The sequence below is a fragment of the Mastigoproctus giganteus genome, chromosome 4 (assembly GCF_048544385.1).
Source record: "Mastigoproctus giganteus isolate SK-2022 chromosome 4, ASM4854438v1, whole genome shotgun sequence".
Lineage (NCBI taxonomy): Eukaryota > Metazoa > Arthropoda > Arachnida > Uropygi > Thelyphonidae > Mastigoproctus > Mastigoproctus giganteus.
This window is the reverse complement of record NC_143578.1, coordinates 131313929-131330868: the sequence shown is the minus strand read 5'-3', so window position 1 is coordinate 131330868 and position 16940 is coordinate 131313929. Positions and strand designations below refer to the sequence as shown.

The 16940-nt window shown below is 36.4% G+C and overlaps 2 protein-coding genes across 7 annotated transcripts in view; one reads left to right on the top strand and one right to left on the bottom strand.

The window, feature by feature from the left end:
• Nucleotides 1-9821, top strand: part of Pi3K21B (phosphatidylinositol 3-kinase regulatory subunit alpha) — a 519263-nt gene extending 509442 nt beyond the window's left edge. For all 5 annotated transcript variants that reach the window (XM_090372927.1, XM_090372928.1, XM_090372924.1 and 2 more), the window contains one exon: nt 9377-9821. In XM_090372927.1, coding sequence (XP_090229053.1) covers nt 9377-9572 — 196 coding nt within the window. In that variant the 3' untranslated portion in view covers nt 9573-9821. The remainder of the gene's footprint in view (nt 1-9376) is intronic.
• A 3955-nt stretch (nt 9822-13776) lies between these two features.
• The window catches only part of LOC150087065 (serine/threonine-protein kinase PLK2-like), a 387915-nt gene continuing 384751 nt past the window's right edge, over nt 13777-16940 (bottom strand). For both annotated transcript variants that reach the window (XM_090372931.1, XM_090372930.1), the window contains one exon: nt 13777-14252. In XM_090372931.1, the coding sequence (XP_090229057.1) occupies nt 14046-14252 (207 nt within the window). In that variant the 3' untranslated portion in view covers nt 13777-14045. The remainder of the gene's footprint in view (nt 14253-16940) is intronic.

Sequence of the window (16940 nt, the reverse complement as noted above, 5' to 3'; positions counted from 1 at the left end):
GTTTTGATTACCACTTCAAGTTGCTAAGGATTCAGCTAAACCCTTTATTTTTTTTTTTTTTATGAAAACCCCAAACACGAAAGGTATTAGAACCTATAGTACTTAGTACCATGCTTGGATTGGAGGTTGAGAAGACAAAAGAAGATATTTCTTGACATTAGACTTGAACTTCTGTAGACTGTAATTTTCAGGAAATACGTATAAAGGAAATTGTTCGAGAAAACGGCAGTTGAATAAATAAACGAGGAAGATGAAAAGTTGGTTCTGTGAGTTTGAAGTTGGACAGTAAATGGATGTTGGCTGCATGTTTTGGAAGAGAGAGTGGGAATTATAGAAGACAATTCAGAGGAACAGTGCCCATGGAAGTATCTGTAGAGAAGGCGTGAAGCAGAAACAGTATATCTATGAGACAGCGAGTGGAGAGTCTCTGTTAGAGAGGAGTCATTAATTAACTTAACTGCCTTCTTCTGAATAGAATCTAGAAGCCTGAGAGAGGTTTTTGGGGCAGTGCCCCAGATGTGGGAACAATATTCCATGGTAGGGCAGATTTGCAATTTGTACAGAGTGAACAGCTGTTTGGAAAAAAAGTAACACGAAGAGCAAAAGAGAAAACCAAGTTTTTTAGATGCAGAGGAAACAATATTTGTAATGTGCTTGTGCCAAGAGAGATTAAAAGTCAGGGTAATCCCCAAAAGAGATATATCGTTTTGCCTAGAAATCGGAGTTTCACCAATGATAAGCATAAGAGCTGAAGAATCCTTTTTGTGAGATATAAGACAAGACTGAGTTTTAGAAGGATTGAAATCAACTAAGTTGTCTGTCTTTGCCCCACTGGAGAATTACTCGGAGATCGGCATTTAAGGAATTGGTAGTGGATATTTGAGAAGTTAAAACTGATTGAGCAGGGCAAGGTTTCTCAAAATGAATAGTAGAATGCAATGTGCTATCATCGGCAAAACTATGGATAGGATTTCAAGTTAATGGAAGAAGGTCATTAATCCTCTTGTAGGAAGAGAGTGGGTGAAAGAATTGAACCTTGGGGGACATCTGCATTAGCAGAGAGCCATCTACCATCACCTCAGTGGTCGATCAGAGAGAAAACTGGATAACCAATTACAAAAAATAGTTGGCAAACCATAAGATGGAAGTTTGTTTAGAAGACCTTTATGCCAAACAGGATCGAAAACCTTTGAGATGTCAAGAGCAACTGCTTGTATTTCACCAAACTTTTCCATTGAATTTGTCCCTAAATGGATAACATAAGCCAGAATATCATCTATGGAATCCATATGATCAATGATCGCCTGATGGAATCCATACTGGCGATCGTTGATCAAATGGAAGGATTCTAGGTAGTTTAAGAGTTGGCGTTTAATTGATTTCTCCATTACTTTAGAAAGAGTAGAAGTAATTGCAATGGGACGATAATTGGATGGGAGGGATTTGTCACTCTTTTTAGGAAGTGGCTGAATATGAACAAATTTCCAAGCAGAAGGAAAAACACCTTTCGAATAAGAAAGTGAAAAAAGGCGGCAAAGAACAGGAGTAAGAACCAAGTTTTGAGAACAAGTGGAGAAATACCATCAGCACCTGGAGCTTTCTTAGCATCAAGATTTGTCAAAATCCTTCTGATATCCTTTTCATGGAAAACCACAGGAGGCATTGAAAGGAACGTATTAGGAGTGGTCAGAGGTGTTTTACCAAGATAATTAATACATGAGTTGGAAGAAAAATGGGATGCAAGCAGGTCAGTTTTATACTTGGCTGAAGTGACAACAGAACCATCTGATTTTGACAGAGGTGGAAGCAGAGATGGGCAAAAGTTGCAGCCAATAGCTTTGGCAAGAGACCAGAATGCTTGGCTACATTAGGGCAAGAAGCAGGTTTTCTACTTTTGGACTGATTAATAACTGCTTTACAATTGTTGTGAGCTTTGGTGTAGGCAGAAAATGAAACTGAAGAATTAGAAACAAGCCAAATACGATATGCAACGTTTTTCTCTTGAACAGCCTTAGCACATTTATTGGAAAACCAAGGTTTAGATATAGGATGGGATTTTAAAGTGGAGTGTGGGATAAAAGATTCCATTCCTACAAGAATAATTTCACTAACATGATCTGAACAAACGTTGACATCAGAAGTTTTGAAACAGTAATCCGACCAAGGAAAAGAAGAAAAGAAATCTCGCAGGTCATCCCATTTTGCATTCTTGTAATTCCAAACAGTACGAGGTTGGGAATAGCCATGAGATAAAGGTTCCATTGGAGAAAAGACAATCACCAAGTTGTGATCTGAGGTGCCTAAAGGACCACTCACTTCGACCATGTACTTAGAAGGGTTGTTTGTGAGAAAAGGATCAAGCGTGTTGGCTGTATGGTTAGTGTTGTCTGGTATTCTTCTAGGTAAATGAATAATCTGTGCAAGGTCATTAGTAATTGCAAAAGCCTCAACGTCTCGACCAGCTGGGGAGAACAGTACAGACAACAGATGAATTTGACCACGAGGTAGAGAGATTTTAAGCCAGAGAAGATCGAAAACAGGAAATTTCAAATTGCCAAGTCTCTTACAGGAATGTCGGAATGGACACATACACAAGTACCACCTTTGAGGCAAAAGGAATCATACAGCGAATAATTTGGGCAACTGAGATGAACAGTAGTTGAATCAACCGATAACTGAGATTCTGTCAGAAAAAGTATAACTTGCAGTCTGCCAAAAGTAGCTTGGCAGACTGCAAGTGGAAATGGACATCATTGAGATTAGAATTGAGATGACATATATTTGTGAAATGAACTAGGAATGTTTTGGGAGATTTAGATCTTTTCGCAGATAAGTTTACTCTATTAATTTGACAATTCATGGTGTATGCAATAGTAGGAAAATTGATGAAATTTTTGGATATGGCATACACATGGTAAGAATATAAAATTAATAAAATAAAATATAATAAATATATAATAAAATTATATTTTACAGTAAGCCTTGATATAATATGGCCTTGATAACGCCCCCCCCATACACACTACTCGGACTCCCTCCAGTCACTGTCTGGCAGAGTAGAGGTAGCAAGATTATATACTAGCTGATCCGGAAGCCTCCTAAAGAGTTACCAATAGGTTCGGGCTGGTGTACTAACTAGTGGGTGGCCTGAGAACACCGTTTTAGAGCTGCATCCTCAATGTAAGGAAGATTGGATCTCGCCATGTTGTCCATTATAACCTCAAAAGTCATCAGTCATACTGCATGATGGAAGAGATGGGGAAGGGGTGAGCAGAACTTAGCTCTGGAGAATAAACCTGGGTTCCACTACGTTAAGCCTCCAATAAGCAAAGTAGTGGTATTGCACCGGCTGATGAGGGTTATCTACCACTTGGTATATCCTGGTAACACAGAGGGGCAGCATTCCTCGATGTGGTGTGCCCAAACCTCGACCTCTGCTTACGTTGGTTCACACCTGGGTGGTCACCCACAGTGTGCTTGTGCATGGAGGATTTCTAACAGTCCCACTATCGTGAAGGTGCAAGCAGAGGATTTGGCTGTCACAGATCATCCGGACTTCACTGAAATTGGGTCCACTTGACTTGAATGTCACCCAAATATCAGTTCCATCAGCGTTTTAAACTCCCGGGTAGCAAGTACAGTTTGTCTGGCATATTTGAGAGAATGTCTGTGACAACCTTAAGGACCATTATAGTTTATATCAGTGCTAAGCCATTCTGAAAACAAATGAATATAAAGAACCAGAAATATTGGTATCGTATACTGTATGTAGGAAAGGATAACACCACTGAGGTTTACACATGTTTGGTTCTGTTGACTGGCAATGACTTCCTCATGTTCAGTTCTTCTGTGAACTTCCAAGCAGAAATATATTGATGTTTTTCACATATGAATCAATCATTGAAGAGATGAGAACTACCTGTTCATCTTTAGCATCTTCCCTTCCTCCCTGAAATCTATAAACCACAAAATTCAGCTCTACACGTTGTGTGGTATCTGTAAACCTGTGACATTTTTCTCCAGTTTCATTAAAAATTTACCATTGATTCTCTGTTCTAAAAGGTTATCTTTCACAAATGAAAGAAAACACTACTTCATTACAAAACTTGCTGCAATCAAAAAAACTGAATTCAGATTATGCATTACACAATACTGCTTATTTACAATCACATAATCCAACAAGCAGCACTAGCCACCCAGCTGTCACATCTTATAAAAAATATTAGCCTGGTCAGTTTAGACTCTTTATCTTTACAATGACATAGTCACAAAATAGAGCAGCTTAATGCTCTGAATTTACATGTACTCCATAATAAATTCTTAAGTAGGCATAATAAGAATTGGAAAGACAATATCCCATCATGATGCTTTAAATGAGTATCCATCATGTTCATATCCATGCATGGTGAAAATGTGTGACAAATTAGCATTAGAGGCATCTGATGCAAGAAAGCAAGCTTACATAGCATCAGCCAAAAAAAAAAAAAAAAAAAAAAAATCATCATTTCACACATCCTCTAAACCAGCAATTCCCAACCTTTTCTATAGAATGGATTTCATAGAAATGGATTCTATAGAATCTGTTTCTATGAAATTTCTACCATTAGCTTGAAAACATAGGGTAAGCCCCTTAGGCTTACTGTTACGGGGTGGGGGAGATAGATAATAAGGGAGTGTAAAGTAAAAAGATATTTAAAATTTGTACAATGTCCATGCAATAAAATTATATTTTACAGCAAGCCTAAATTAAGACAACATAAAATAACGTATAAATACGTTATTTTATGTTGTGTCTGTGTACACTTCCCAGGGGCTCTGAGGAGCACAGGTTGGGAACCACTGCTCTATACATTTGTCCAGTTCCTCCTTGAATTTATTTAAGCTATCAACTTCCACAACAACAGATGGAAGTTTGTTCCAGCAATCAACAACCCACTGGCTAAAGGCAAATTTCTGCACATCTATTCTATGACTGTCTTTCCTCAATGTGAATTTATGCCACCTCAGGTTCATAATCCAAGCAAGAGGAAGAATCCCATCAGAATTGAGCCTGCTCAACCCATTCAAGCCCTTATACACCTTGCAAGTGCCTAGTCTCCAGATGCTGCCATTTGCAGAAGTTAAGCTTTTCTTGGTAAGACCTTTTTTCCCCTCACTAATCTTGTTGCCCCTCTTTGTACTCGTTCTAGCAACTCTACATCCTTCCTAAAATGAGGCCTCCTGACCATTGCCTTGTATAACAGGATAATCACCTTCCTGGCCCTACTAGCAAAATTCCTATGTATCATTGACAAGACTCCATGACCTGCCCGGGGAACCCATCTGCACTGCTCAACAAACTTCATATTCAACTGCACAATTACCCCCAGGTCTTTTTCACTTTCCATTTCTCTGAGTGTAGTACCATACCGTTGGTACATTTCTCTTTGGTTATTGCTACCCATATGCAGTACTTGGCATTTGTTTTTGTTAAACCTCAGTTGCCACTTCTCAACCCATTTGACCACCTTATCTAGATTGAGTTGGAGTAGCATGTTGTCTTTACTGTCATTAACAACCTTGCCAACCTTTGTATCATCTGTAAACTTGCACATTAAACCTGATATACCTTCATCAATATCATTGAAAAATATACAAAACAACAATGGACCCAACACCAAACCCTGGGGAACTCCACTAATATTTGTCCACGAACAGTAGCGTCCATTAATTACCACTCAACCATCCCTTTATCCATTGTAGCAATAACCTTAATGCCATATCTCTCCAATTTGTACAGCAGTCGTCCATGTGCAACAGTATTAAGAGCTTTCCTGAAATCCAAGTGTATGATATCAAAATTATTTTTAGCATTCAGTTCCTTTGCAACCACATCATAGCATCCAATCAAATTGGTCAGACAAGACCTCCCTTTAACAAACCCATGCTGTTGTCTAGATGATCCTGAAATGCTTCTTTAACCAGTGATTCCATTATTTTTCCTAGAACACAAGTTAAATTGACAGGTCTATAGTTACTTGTGTCATCTTTTGAACCCCTTTGTGAATTGGTAATACAATTGCACACCTCCAGTCCATGGGGATCTCCACTGAGTCCAAGTAAGCACTCATAATTATGGCTAAGGGTTTGCTTACTTCCTTTGCTGCCTCCTTTAATATAACTGGATAGATCCCATCCACCCCAGGTGCCTTTCTTGTGTTTATCTTCAACAATTTCTTCTCTGCTTTGCTCTCAGATATTACAAAATCACTTAGCTCCCTTCATTGAATAACTCCTCGTGTGAATGTAGACACAAAATACTCATTCAGTTTATCAGCTACCTGAGCATGATCATCAATAGTCAACCTATCTATGTTAAGTGGTCCAATCTGATTCATCCCTTTCCTTCTAGAGTTTACATAAGTAAAGAACTCTTTGCTGTTTTTCTTTACATCCTTTGCCAAGGATGTAAATCAGTTGATCCCCCTGTACAGAATTTAAAAACTGTGTGAGACCTCTGTAGTCACCTTTACAAAAGCAATAGCCATTCCTTTAGCCTTGATGGTAATCCCCACATCAGTACATTGTGATTACTGTCACTCAGTGGTTCCTTTATCTGCAAATAATCACTGCTGATAATCAGATCCAGAGTATCTCTCCCTTTGGTTGTCTCTTGGACATGTTGCTGTAGAAAACAGTCATTCAATAAATCCACAAAAGTCTTGCTAGTGTGCGAGTTACCAACCACAAGTTCCAGTCGATATGTGGAAATTTAAAATCTCCAATATGACAATCTGATTTACTGTCCAACTATTTCTCTGCACATTGCTCATTATACTCATCAGGCCTATAACTCACAGCTACCTCATTTTTCCTTTCCCAGTGCTTATGTCACACCAAACAGACAGAACATTGCATTGTCCACAAACATCAATTGAATGCACTTCCTTTGATTTTTGTGTTTCTTAACTAATAGCATAAACCCTCCTCCCTTCATGGCTTGTCTATCCTTTCTGTACCCATTGTACTCCCCAAATTTCAGTTCTGCACTGCTTATATCTGTGTGACGCCATGCCTTTGAAGTCTTGATTAGCACTTCAAGCTCATCAAATTTATTAACTATACTCCTAGCATTGGTATACATGCACCTCTTTCTACTCTTAGTTACCCTAACATAGCCCATGTATTTATTTATTTGTTCCACTATGACTCCCAACAGTCCTGGAAAATCTCCATTGCCTTGATTTCCAGGCTGCTGCTTATTCTAATAGAAGCAGTGTAAGAATCACTTTTGCCTCTGCTAGCAGTTGTCTGACCCACCTAACATTGCCTCTATAACATCAACAAATATTCTTGCACCCATTCTTGTAGAAGCAGTCTCTCCTGTCAACAAGCGCCTTCGTAGCCAGGTGGGAAGGAGCAGCAGTGCGTAGCACACGCTTCTTGATTAGAGCGGGGTTCGAGCCGGTCACCACCAAATACGGAAGATGCGGAAAGGTGAGGAAATGACCACCGCATATCCCGGAGCAATATGGCCTTAGTTGCTAATGCTCCTAAAAACCAAATAACAAACAAACAATCCGGTCAACAAGCACAGACTAGGCTGAAAAAAATTCGACCCTTTGAGCCTTGCACAATCTCTCTAGGGCTGAATTGATCAACAAGGCTCTCATAATATACTCCCTCCTATCATGTCTAGGCAGAATTGCAGACACTTTCACATTGAACTCGCAACCATTTTTCAACATTGACCTCTGCTTGTTGAGTAAATCTGCAGATTTCTTAATGTCATTAGTTCCAATGTGTACAACAATATCACCTTTTGTGTCCTTAAAAGATCTTATCTACAATGTCATCAACTTTTGCCCCTGGCAGACATACCCTGGTCCTGTTCCACCTATCCTTCATGCATAGTATATTCCCCATCTCCCTGACAAGTCACCAACAATAACTAGTTTCTTTGGGACCAGTGCATTCTGCCTTGGAGATTGTCTCTGTGTTGCGTGATGCACAGGAGTGAACTCTGCCATTGAGTTAGGCAGCTGAGAGTTTGATGGGCCCTTATATTTTCTTTCTTTTAGTGCATTTACCTTACACCTCAAGCTCTCAGATGCCCACCAAAACACTGAGTTGGAACCTAATTTCTTGACACTCTAGACCTAGCATGTACAAAGGCATCCTCCTTGGCTAGATCATGTCCTGTTTTAGAAAGGTAAGCAAACATTTCACATATTTTTTGAATTATTAGTGTGAATTATTGTATTCCTGTTGCTATGGTAGTGTCTCAGACTTCTGTTTTCCTACCTCACTACTTTGGAATTTGCCCATAAAGTAGTAAATAAATTGAGTAATAAGACTGTTTCTATCATGTTTTTTCAATCTCATACAGGTTATGTCAGATAATAAAATTTTTTTAAGTTTCCAATTTTAAACTTTTTCTTCTCTCCAACTAAAAGAAAACTGATAAGTCGTTTTTATTTTTTCTGCTAGACTTAAATATTTAACAAATAAAAGGTTCTTTGAAAATCCATGTGTCTTATTCATTTTGGCAATGTAGTGTATTTCCTCATTGGAGATGAAGTGCCTGCACAATGAGATTGATGCACTTTTAAAGGCAAACTTAGTTGCTATTGTGTTTTATAGCATTATATGGCATCACTGAAAAGTTGGTATTCTGAACTGACATTGAACTAGAAGTTACCTTCCTTTTCAACCAGTGTCATTATGTACCAAGTAATGAAATCCCAGTTTGTTGGGAGGGAAAAATACATAAGTGCATTTTATTCAATATTTACATTAATGATTAGAAAGGTAAAATTGCAGATCTGTTCATAATTCCAATATGATCTGTCAATTTTTGTTGCATTTAATTAAAAAATATATAATCTTAAAAGTCCCATGTTGCTAAGAAAACAATGAAAATTTTAAATTAAAAAGTTTGAACAATATAATTGTTTCATTCTACTTATAGCTTGTTTAAATGTAGGTTATAAATATATTTGAGATAATTTATGCATATAACATAGTCAGACTTTGAATAATTTTCAGTAATTAAAAGTATATTGGTATCCAAAACCTAAGCAATAAATAAAACAGACTGAATAAAATCCTTTTTAAATCAGCTTAGGCCTGTGTTTAAAATAGAAGCTTAATTCACACAATTTGATATAACATGGGGACTAAAATAAAAACCACTGCAAAAATATTGTTTAAGGTGATTTTGACTGACTATTACCCAGTTCATAACATACCCACCAGCTTGTATATCATTAACCATTAAAGTTTTTGGTTGACTACCTAAGAAAGTGTTTTGCTTAAGTCTTTGGATACAAGTATATATGAAGGCAAAAGTTAACAATATTTACTAAACTGTGTTTTTTTTTTTTTTACTCCCTAGTGCTGATGGTAAACCGTGCCACTGTCTCATTAATAAGACAGACCGTGGATATGGCTTTGCAGAACCATATAACATTCATCCAACACTGAAGAGCCTTGTGTTGCATTATTCTCAAACATCTTTGGAAGAACATAATGATACACTCAAAACTACTCTTGCTTTTCCTGTGTTTGGTCCTCAGCCACAAACCAGCTGAGACTTAATTTTATGCTTTGTGACCTTCCTCCCGTTTCCAGGAAGAGTTTTTTTTTTTTTTTTTAAACTTGAGTGTCACAATTGCCAACTCTCCACATAGACTTCAAAGTAGCATTCCGTCCAGTAGTGATTTAATTCACGACTGGACTAAAAGAAGCTGTTGTTTATAAGTGATTATATTTGACTGTGATGTGGGACCTTGACATTATTTTGTGTATATTTGACAAGTAGAAGTTAGGACTTTATTGTATTTTCATATGTTGGTACTATGTATCATATCATCTAATGACATTTTGCCATTTGTAGAATGTGAATTCTTCCAATTATTTAATAAATAATCATACTATGTCATATCAGAAAGTTGCAACAAAGGACATTGTTTGGAGCTGTTGTGAATGTCTTGGGTTCAGTGTATTACTTTCTTCAATTATATTGAAATTCACTTGTCTGCTATTTGGAAGTAGCTTAAGGCCACTGCTGTTAGCAGATTTGATCTACAAACTGAATTTTATTAGTTATAATCAATGGAATTATTAATTTTAATTTTTTTAGTGCAACATTTAATAAAATTTAAAGCAGCATTGAGGTATATCAAAATAAAAGTACCTCAATAATTTTTAACTATTATTAGTTACTTTCATGATGCCTTTAATGTCACTAATTTGATATCCATTCATACTTGAAATAATCAGAACTTTCATTTGTATATATTACACAGTAATAGGATTGGATATTGTTCTAGAACTAAGACAAAAAAATTTTAGAGAATATTTGATTGCAAGTTTTAAGCTATAAATTTGTGAAACACTTGTCACTGGTGTTAAGTGTTGAGCTGTTAACTTACTTTTTGAGACTATCAATTGGAACAATCTCTTCACTTTGCAAAAAAAAAAATATAAATTTAGCCCAAGAGCATTTCACATTGAGTTCTTGTGTGTGTGTGTGTGTGTGTATATATACACACACGTACACAACTTGTATATTACCTGTAAATAACACATGATTGTACCGACTGATTTTAGATAGCAACTCATTTAATTTTATTTTTTAACATACATATTGTTAATAAGGTTACATATCTTGAGAATTTCTCCTTAGCCACACCAAAGAACAGCATCCAATCAAATGTAAAGCTGTATCTCAACTTGAAATGAGGAAAAAAACAGGTTGTTTGCAAACTTTATATGATAACTTTAACTGCCCCCACTTTTTTGCTAGTCAGTTTAGTTAAGTTTTATCTAATAGAATGTTTTGTACTTTGCACCTTTGCTTGTCATATTTGTTTTAAAATGTAATTATTGGTGCTGATCTGTATAAATAATGTTTTGTGTCTGGTTCAAAAAAATAAAATTTTTTAACTGAGTTTTTTCTATTACATACACTAGAATGGTATTGGTTTGAATCTTCTTAGGCTTTGAGAATGTAACACATTCAGCCATTTGATAATTCAGTAAGGCTTTCTTCACTGAAAAATTTAGTAAAGGCTATTTTCATATATAATTTAAGAGTAAAATGCACATCACTTAAATCATTCAAATTTAGTATATAAATGTTGAAAAAAATTGCCATGCATATACATCTTTTCTTCTCCTTAAACCAACATGAATTTTACTTCCATTAATATAGCAGCTGTTTACAATTTATACATATACAGGTTTTTTGTGGTTACCAATAATGCATGCATCTTGCAATTCAGGGGAGTTGATATACACTGCATCCATTGCATTTTGCTCTGATTGTATTGTTAGCAACAAATGATGAAAAAAGCAAGCTTACGTATCATTAAAAAAATTCCCATTTCACCTATCCATCCCTCTTCTGCTTGTCTACTTCCTTGAATTTATTCAAACTATCCATGTCCACAGCATCAGATAGAAGTTTGTTCCAGCAATCAACCACCTGGTGGCTGAAGGTAAACTTGGACACATCTATTTTGCAACCATCCATCCTCCGTTTGAATTTGTGCACCTTCGTGTGTAGTCTGAGAAGGAATCCCATAAGCATTAGGCTTGCTCAAGCCATTCAATGCCATAAACACCTCAGTCAGATTTCCCGAATCCAAGGATGCTCTTAGACACCTAGTCTCAAGATGCTACAAACTGCAGCCTTGTTGGTAAGAGCACTTCAGTCTCATTGCCCTTCTCTGTATCTACTCTAGCAGCTCTACATCCTTTCTAAAATGAGGCCTCCAGACCTGTATGCAAGATGTGGTGTGACTGTCGACTTATACAATGGAATATTTGCCACCTAGAAAAAATATCATTGACAAAAACCATGTGCTGTCCTGGCAGCCTATCTGTACAGCTCTGAGAACTTTATATCTGACTTCACAATTACTCCAGGTCTTTTTCATTTTCTGCTACCCAAATACACCTAATTTGAAAGAATCTGGGGAGAACTGTGTCACTTTCAAATTCAGTCCTAATGCATGACTTTTTTTAGGACATTGACCTGTACTTGTAAAGTCTGTACATCTTACTTTTAATTTCATTAGTGCCATTTTGTGCAACAGTATCAACTTTTTGTGACCTTAAAAGATGATATCTGCTTTACAACATCTGCTTTTGCCCCCTGATCCTGTTTTACTTATCCATCTTGCACAACATATTTCCTATTTCCCTGACAATAGAGTTCCCAACTATAACTACTTCCTGTGGGACCAGCAACATTGTGCTTTTGGAGATTGCTGCTGTGTTGCCCAATGCACGATTGTGAGCTTTGGTATTAAGTTGCAACTGAGAGCTTGATGGGGCCCTACATTTTAATACCTTCCAGAGAATTTATCTTATTCTTTAAACTCTCACAAATGTCCATCAGAACACTGAGTTGGCACCTAATTTCTGCATCAAACCCACACAGACTCCCCCCCCCCCTCGGCCATATGTCCTATCCAGAAAGTCTGCAAACATTGCACAAATCACATTTTGTTAGACCATGATTCATAGGAGAATCACCCCTTTGGTACCCCCCCCCTCCACCGAGCCACAGCACTCCCACTACTTTGTGCCATTGCTTTGCTGCTCTAGGCTGGGGCATGACTTCTGTTTAAATACAATTTAATTGATTACTACAGTACTATATTAAGCTAATAGATTCCTAAATGCAGTGTTACGTGTTATGCTATCAAATTTGAGATATATTACACTATACCCTTACCACTGTACTAAAACTAAATCAGGGAAGGAATCTGGCATTGGAATGATTGGCTATAAAATTACTTAACTTTTGACAATACAATTTATTACAACACTACTTTCCTATTTAGAATGCAACCAACACCTAAGATCTACAGTGTAATATTAATTTTGGGAAGCCATTAGTTGGACCAAACCCAACAGAATATGCTTTCCTTGGACTAAGGTGTTCTTAATGGAACTCAACTGTCAATTTTGTACATAAAATTTAATATTCATATACAAACAAATTTTGTAATCCCTTCAAAAATAGATGATAATTTTTGGTGAAATATTCTGGTTGTTTTTCATATGTAGATAAATTTGTGTGCAACCTTGATTGACAAAATTATGTTCTTCAATCAACACTTTGCTTTATATTGATTTTGACTGATTGTTGAAAAAAGTTACAGGAAAAGTATAACAGAAAAGGTACTGTCTTGATAAAAAAAAATTAAACTTTAATAGCTCACACATGTTCATAAACATGTTCCATTTTCTTATGTTTTCGTCTACAATTGTCTTTTTTTTAATAATGTAAGATTTATTTAATGATGCAGAAAACAAAAACATCACATATAGAAACCATTCATCTAACTCAATTTATTATATACTAAAAATTCTTCATAATACAAAATACCATCTTTCTTAAATCTGAAATATTCTGTTTTGGTTTAAAATTTATATGTTCTGGAATAATTTATATTAGCTAAACTTTTAACTTATTTCCGATTCAGTTCATTTTAATTACATATTGTAGAATTGTTTTTCACAGACAAAAACAAATTAGTCTTTATGACAAACAAAAAACAAAATCATTAACAGATATGCAACTTGGCTGTAAAAAATCATTTTATCTTTTGGGTATTGGCCATACAATAAACAATATGTACATTCCTTAAACATATTTACAAAAAAAAAAAAAAAAAAGCTAGTTGATAGTCTGCAAATGATATTTCCAACTCTCAATATGTTCTTTAAATATATACGGCAACCACTTTGCAAGTTACCAAAGTTTTAAAAGTCGGCAGCTTCATTTCTCTGTTAAGTCTTTGGAATGCAAAAAAAAAGGACAAATTAAGTTTTTGTTTACAAGATATAATACAAGCAAAATGTATGTATCAATGATTAAGAACATATCAAGGTCTATAATTTATATTTCTTAATCAAGTGTGTCTGCACAGAGCCAGCTGATACCAAACACTGATTTCAAAGTCAGTAACAATAACTAGCAAAAGCCAGTTTGAGATTGGCACAAGTCACTCACAGTACCAGTTTACAATTTAAGAACCTATTCTTTGTTATAGTGGATGGCTGTCTGTATGGGAAAACTGCCTTAACATAGATAAAGCAAACTGTAGGTGTGCAGTGACATTAGGATCACAACCTTTCTTAGAAATATCCTTCAAAGAATATGTATAGGAGTGACGATCTTTGTTAATATACATTAACAGTCCATGGCACATGCCACTGAGAACAATTTTGGTGTGATCAGCAAAAAAGTTAACCTGAAACAGAATATAATGCATTTAATTATAATTTAATATACATAGAAACAGAAATTAATATATTTAATTATAGATCATCCAACTTCTGTAAGATTTTTTTAGATAATGAAATATAACAAGAGAATTACTCATTACCAACAGTTTATACAAGAATGTAATGCTAAAACTTTTTCTGCTGATATCAGATACCAGAGGAAAAAGTTATTTAAAAATAATAAGTTTCATTTTTATATGAAGTATAAATAGAAGGCAGTTAATTACACCAGGAGAGCAGGAAAACAAGTTATAAAATTACCAAAACAGAAAGGTGCATCTGACAGGACATTGGACCACAAGAGAGATTTTACAATTCTTAATACAAAAAGAATTGCTGCTGATAATCAAATCAAGTTTGTTTATGGACTTTACGACGTAAGGGCAGCAAGGCCATAATGCACCTATGGTGATACACAGTTTATGTATATAAATGTTGTTGAGAAAAAAAATAAAATAATAAAATCACTGCATTGTACAGTTATGTCCATTTAAGGAATGAAAAAATTTTGGCCATGTGTGGGGTATGTGCCAGGAGGTCAGCAATACTGAAATAAATGTTTGTTCTGGAAAAAGGTAAATATAGCTTGTTAGTCCCTATTGTATTTGGGCAATCAATGAGTACATGTTGGACAATGAGCTGAGTGTTACAGTTTGTACATGGTGGATCAGTTATGCAAGAAGATAAAGATGTGTTATATGTATATGGCCTACTCTTAGTCAGGCTAATGACTTCTTCGTGCCTGTTTTCACGTATACTGGATTTCCAAGTTTGAAGAGGTTTCTTTATACGGAGTAGTTTGTTCCCAACTTGACTTTGCCAGATGTGTTACCATTTTTCAAGACACCACTTCTTTAGAATTGACTGGTAGTCTGTGATTGGTATACTAAACGGTTGATCTATAGGACCTGTGGCAGTTTTCGCAGCTAGATCAGCATGACCGGGGATCCAACAAAAGATGACTTCTTGTTTCTTCTTATTTAGCTTAGTCATGGTATTCCAAATCTGTATGAGTAAGGTAAGGGTTTTTATTCTGCTGTATAGCACTAATGGAGTCTGTACAGATAACACTGTTCAATATATTTGTTGATAAGGTGAAATTTAACACTATGAAGACAGCACAGAGTTCTGCAGTGTAGCTGCTGCATTCAGTGGAGAGTTTCTTGGCTATGGTAAGGTTGGGAAATACTGCCACTGCACCAACATGGATGTCAGTTTTAGATCCATCTATGTAGATTGGTGTGCTGGGTTCTCAATGTGGCATGAATTTGCTGTATGTTCTGTTGGGATAAAGTGTGTTTCCCCAGTGATGTGAGTAAAAGGTTACAGAGCAGTATATGATACATCCAAGGTGGGACTGTACAAGAAGCAGTAGGCTATATCATGCCAAGTTCAATTTTGCCAGTCACTGAGCAGGGAATGCAGGCATATCCCTGTTGATGGGGATGCTGTATAAAGGTTCTCCCATTTGGGCAAGAAAATGTCCATTCCAAATAGGGTTGTCCTGTTGCCCTTTGAGTTTTGCTGCGTAGTTCAACAGAAGCATTTGGCTACATAGATCTAGAAAGGTTTTAGTTGCTTCAGCAACTAAGCTCTGGCCTGGAATGCCCCCAGTGCAAGATGAAGAGAACTGTGATGTCTGCATCAAGCCAACATAAGGCACTTGGTCTATCAGAGCTGTAGTCTAGATGTGACCGTATTAATGCATGATACAAATGCAGTAACGTGTAACGGTCGGCTCCCCATGTTGTGCCTGATAGCACTCTTAAGATGTTTAGCTTCTTAAGGCAAGTAATCCGGAGCTCTTATGTTTGAGGAATGTAAATTTAATAGCCAAGAAAGCAGACACTACAAACCACTGGGATGGTTTGATTTTCTAGGTGAAGTTCTGGGTCTGAATGTAGGTTACACTTCCTACAAAAGTGTATCCTGACAGCCTTTTGTGGCTAGAGGTGAAAACCATTGTTTTGGAACCATTTCACAACTTTGTAGGTGGCACCTTGCAATTGTCTTTACCATTCGCATATTAGGCAAATGGCAGGAGATACTGAAATCTTCAGCATACAAGCTGGTGGACACTTTGTGGTAGATACTTTGTTATGGAGTTAATTATGTTAAATAGGGTGGCATTTAGTACTGAACCATGTGGGACTCCTCCTTCCTAGATAAAATTGGAAGGTAACTGGCTGTTGACTAACTTGAAATGAATGATAATGGAGGAAGTTGCAGATAAACTCTGGTAGACTGTAGTCCTAGATCTTATAGGTTTTGCATTATACCATACCTCCAACTGTGTCAAAAGATTTTTCTATGTCAAAGAGAATCATGGCATGGTCTTTTCATACAAAAGCATCACAGATGTTTATTTCTGCCCAGACAAGCAAGTCAAGAGTCGATTTGCCTTCACAGAAACCACATTGTATTGGGTTAAGAAGATCATTTTGGACTAGAAACCAGGCATTGGTCATTTTTTACAGGACCTTGTGGATTTGTAGGATCTTTTCCTGGTTTTGAAAATGCCAAAACATAAGCATGTCATCATCTGTCTGGGAAGGTATTCTTTTTGAAAATTGTTATAAAGAAGTAACAGTGTCTTAAGGTCTGGTTCAGTAAGTTGGTCTATCATGATGTAGCATATTCCATCTGGTCTGGCT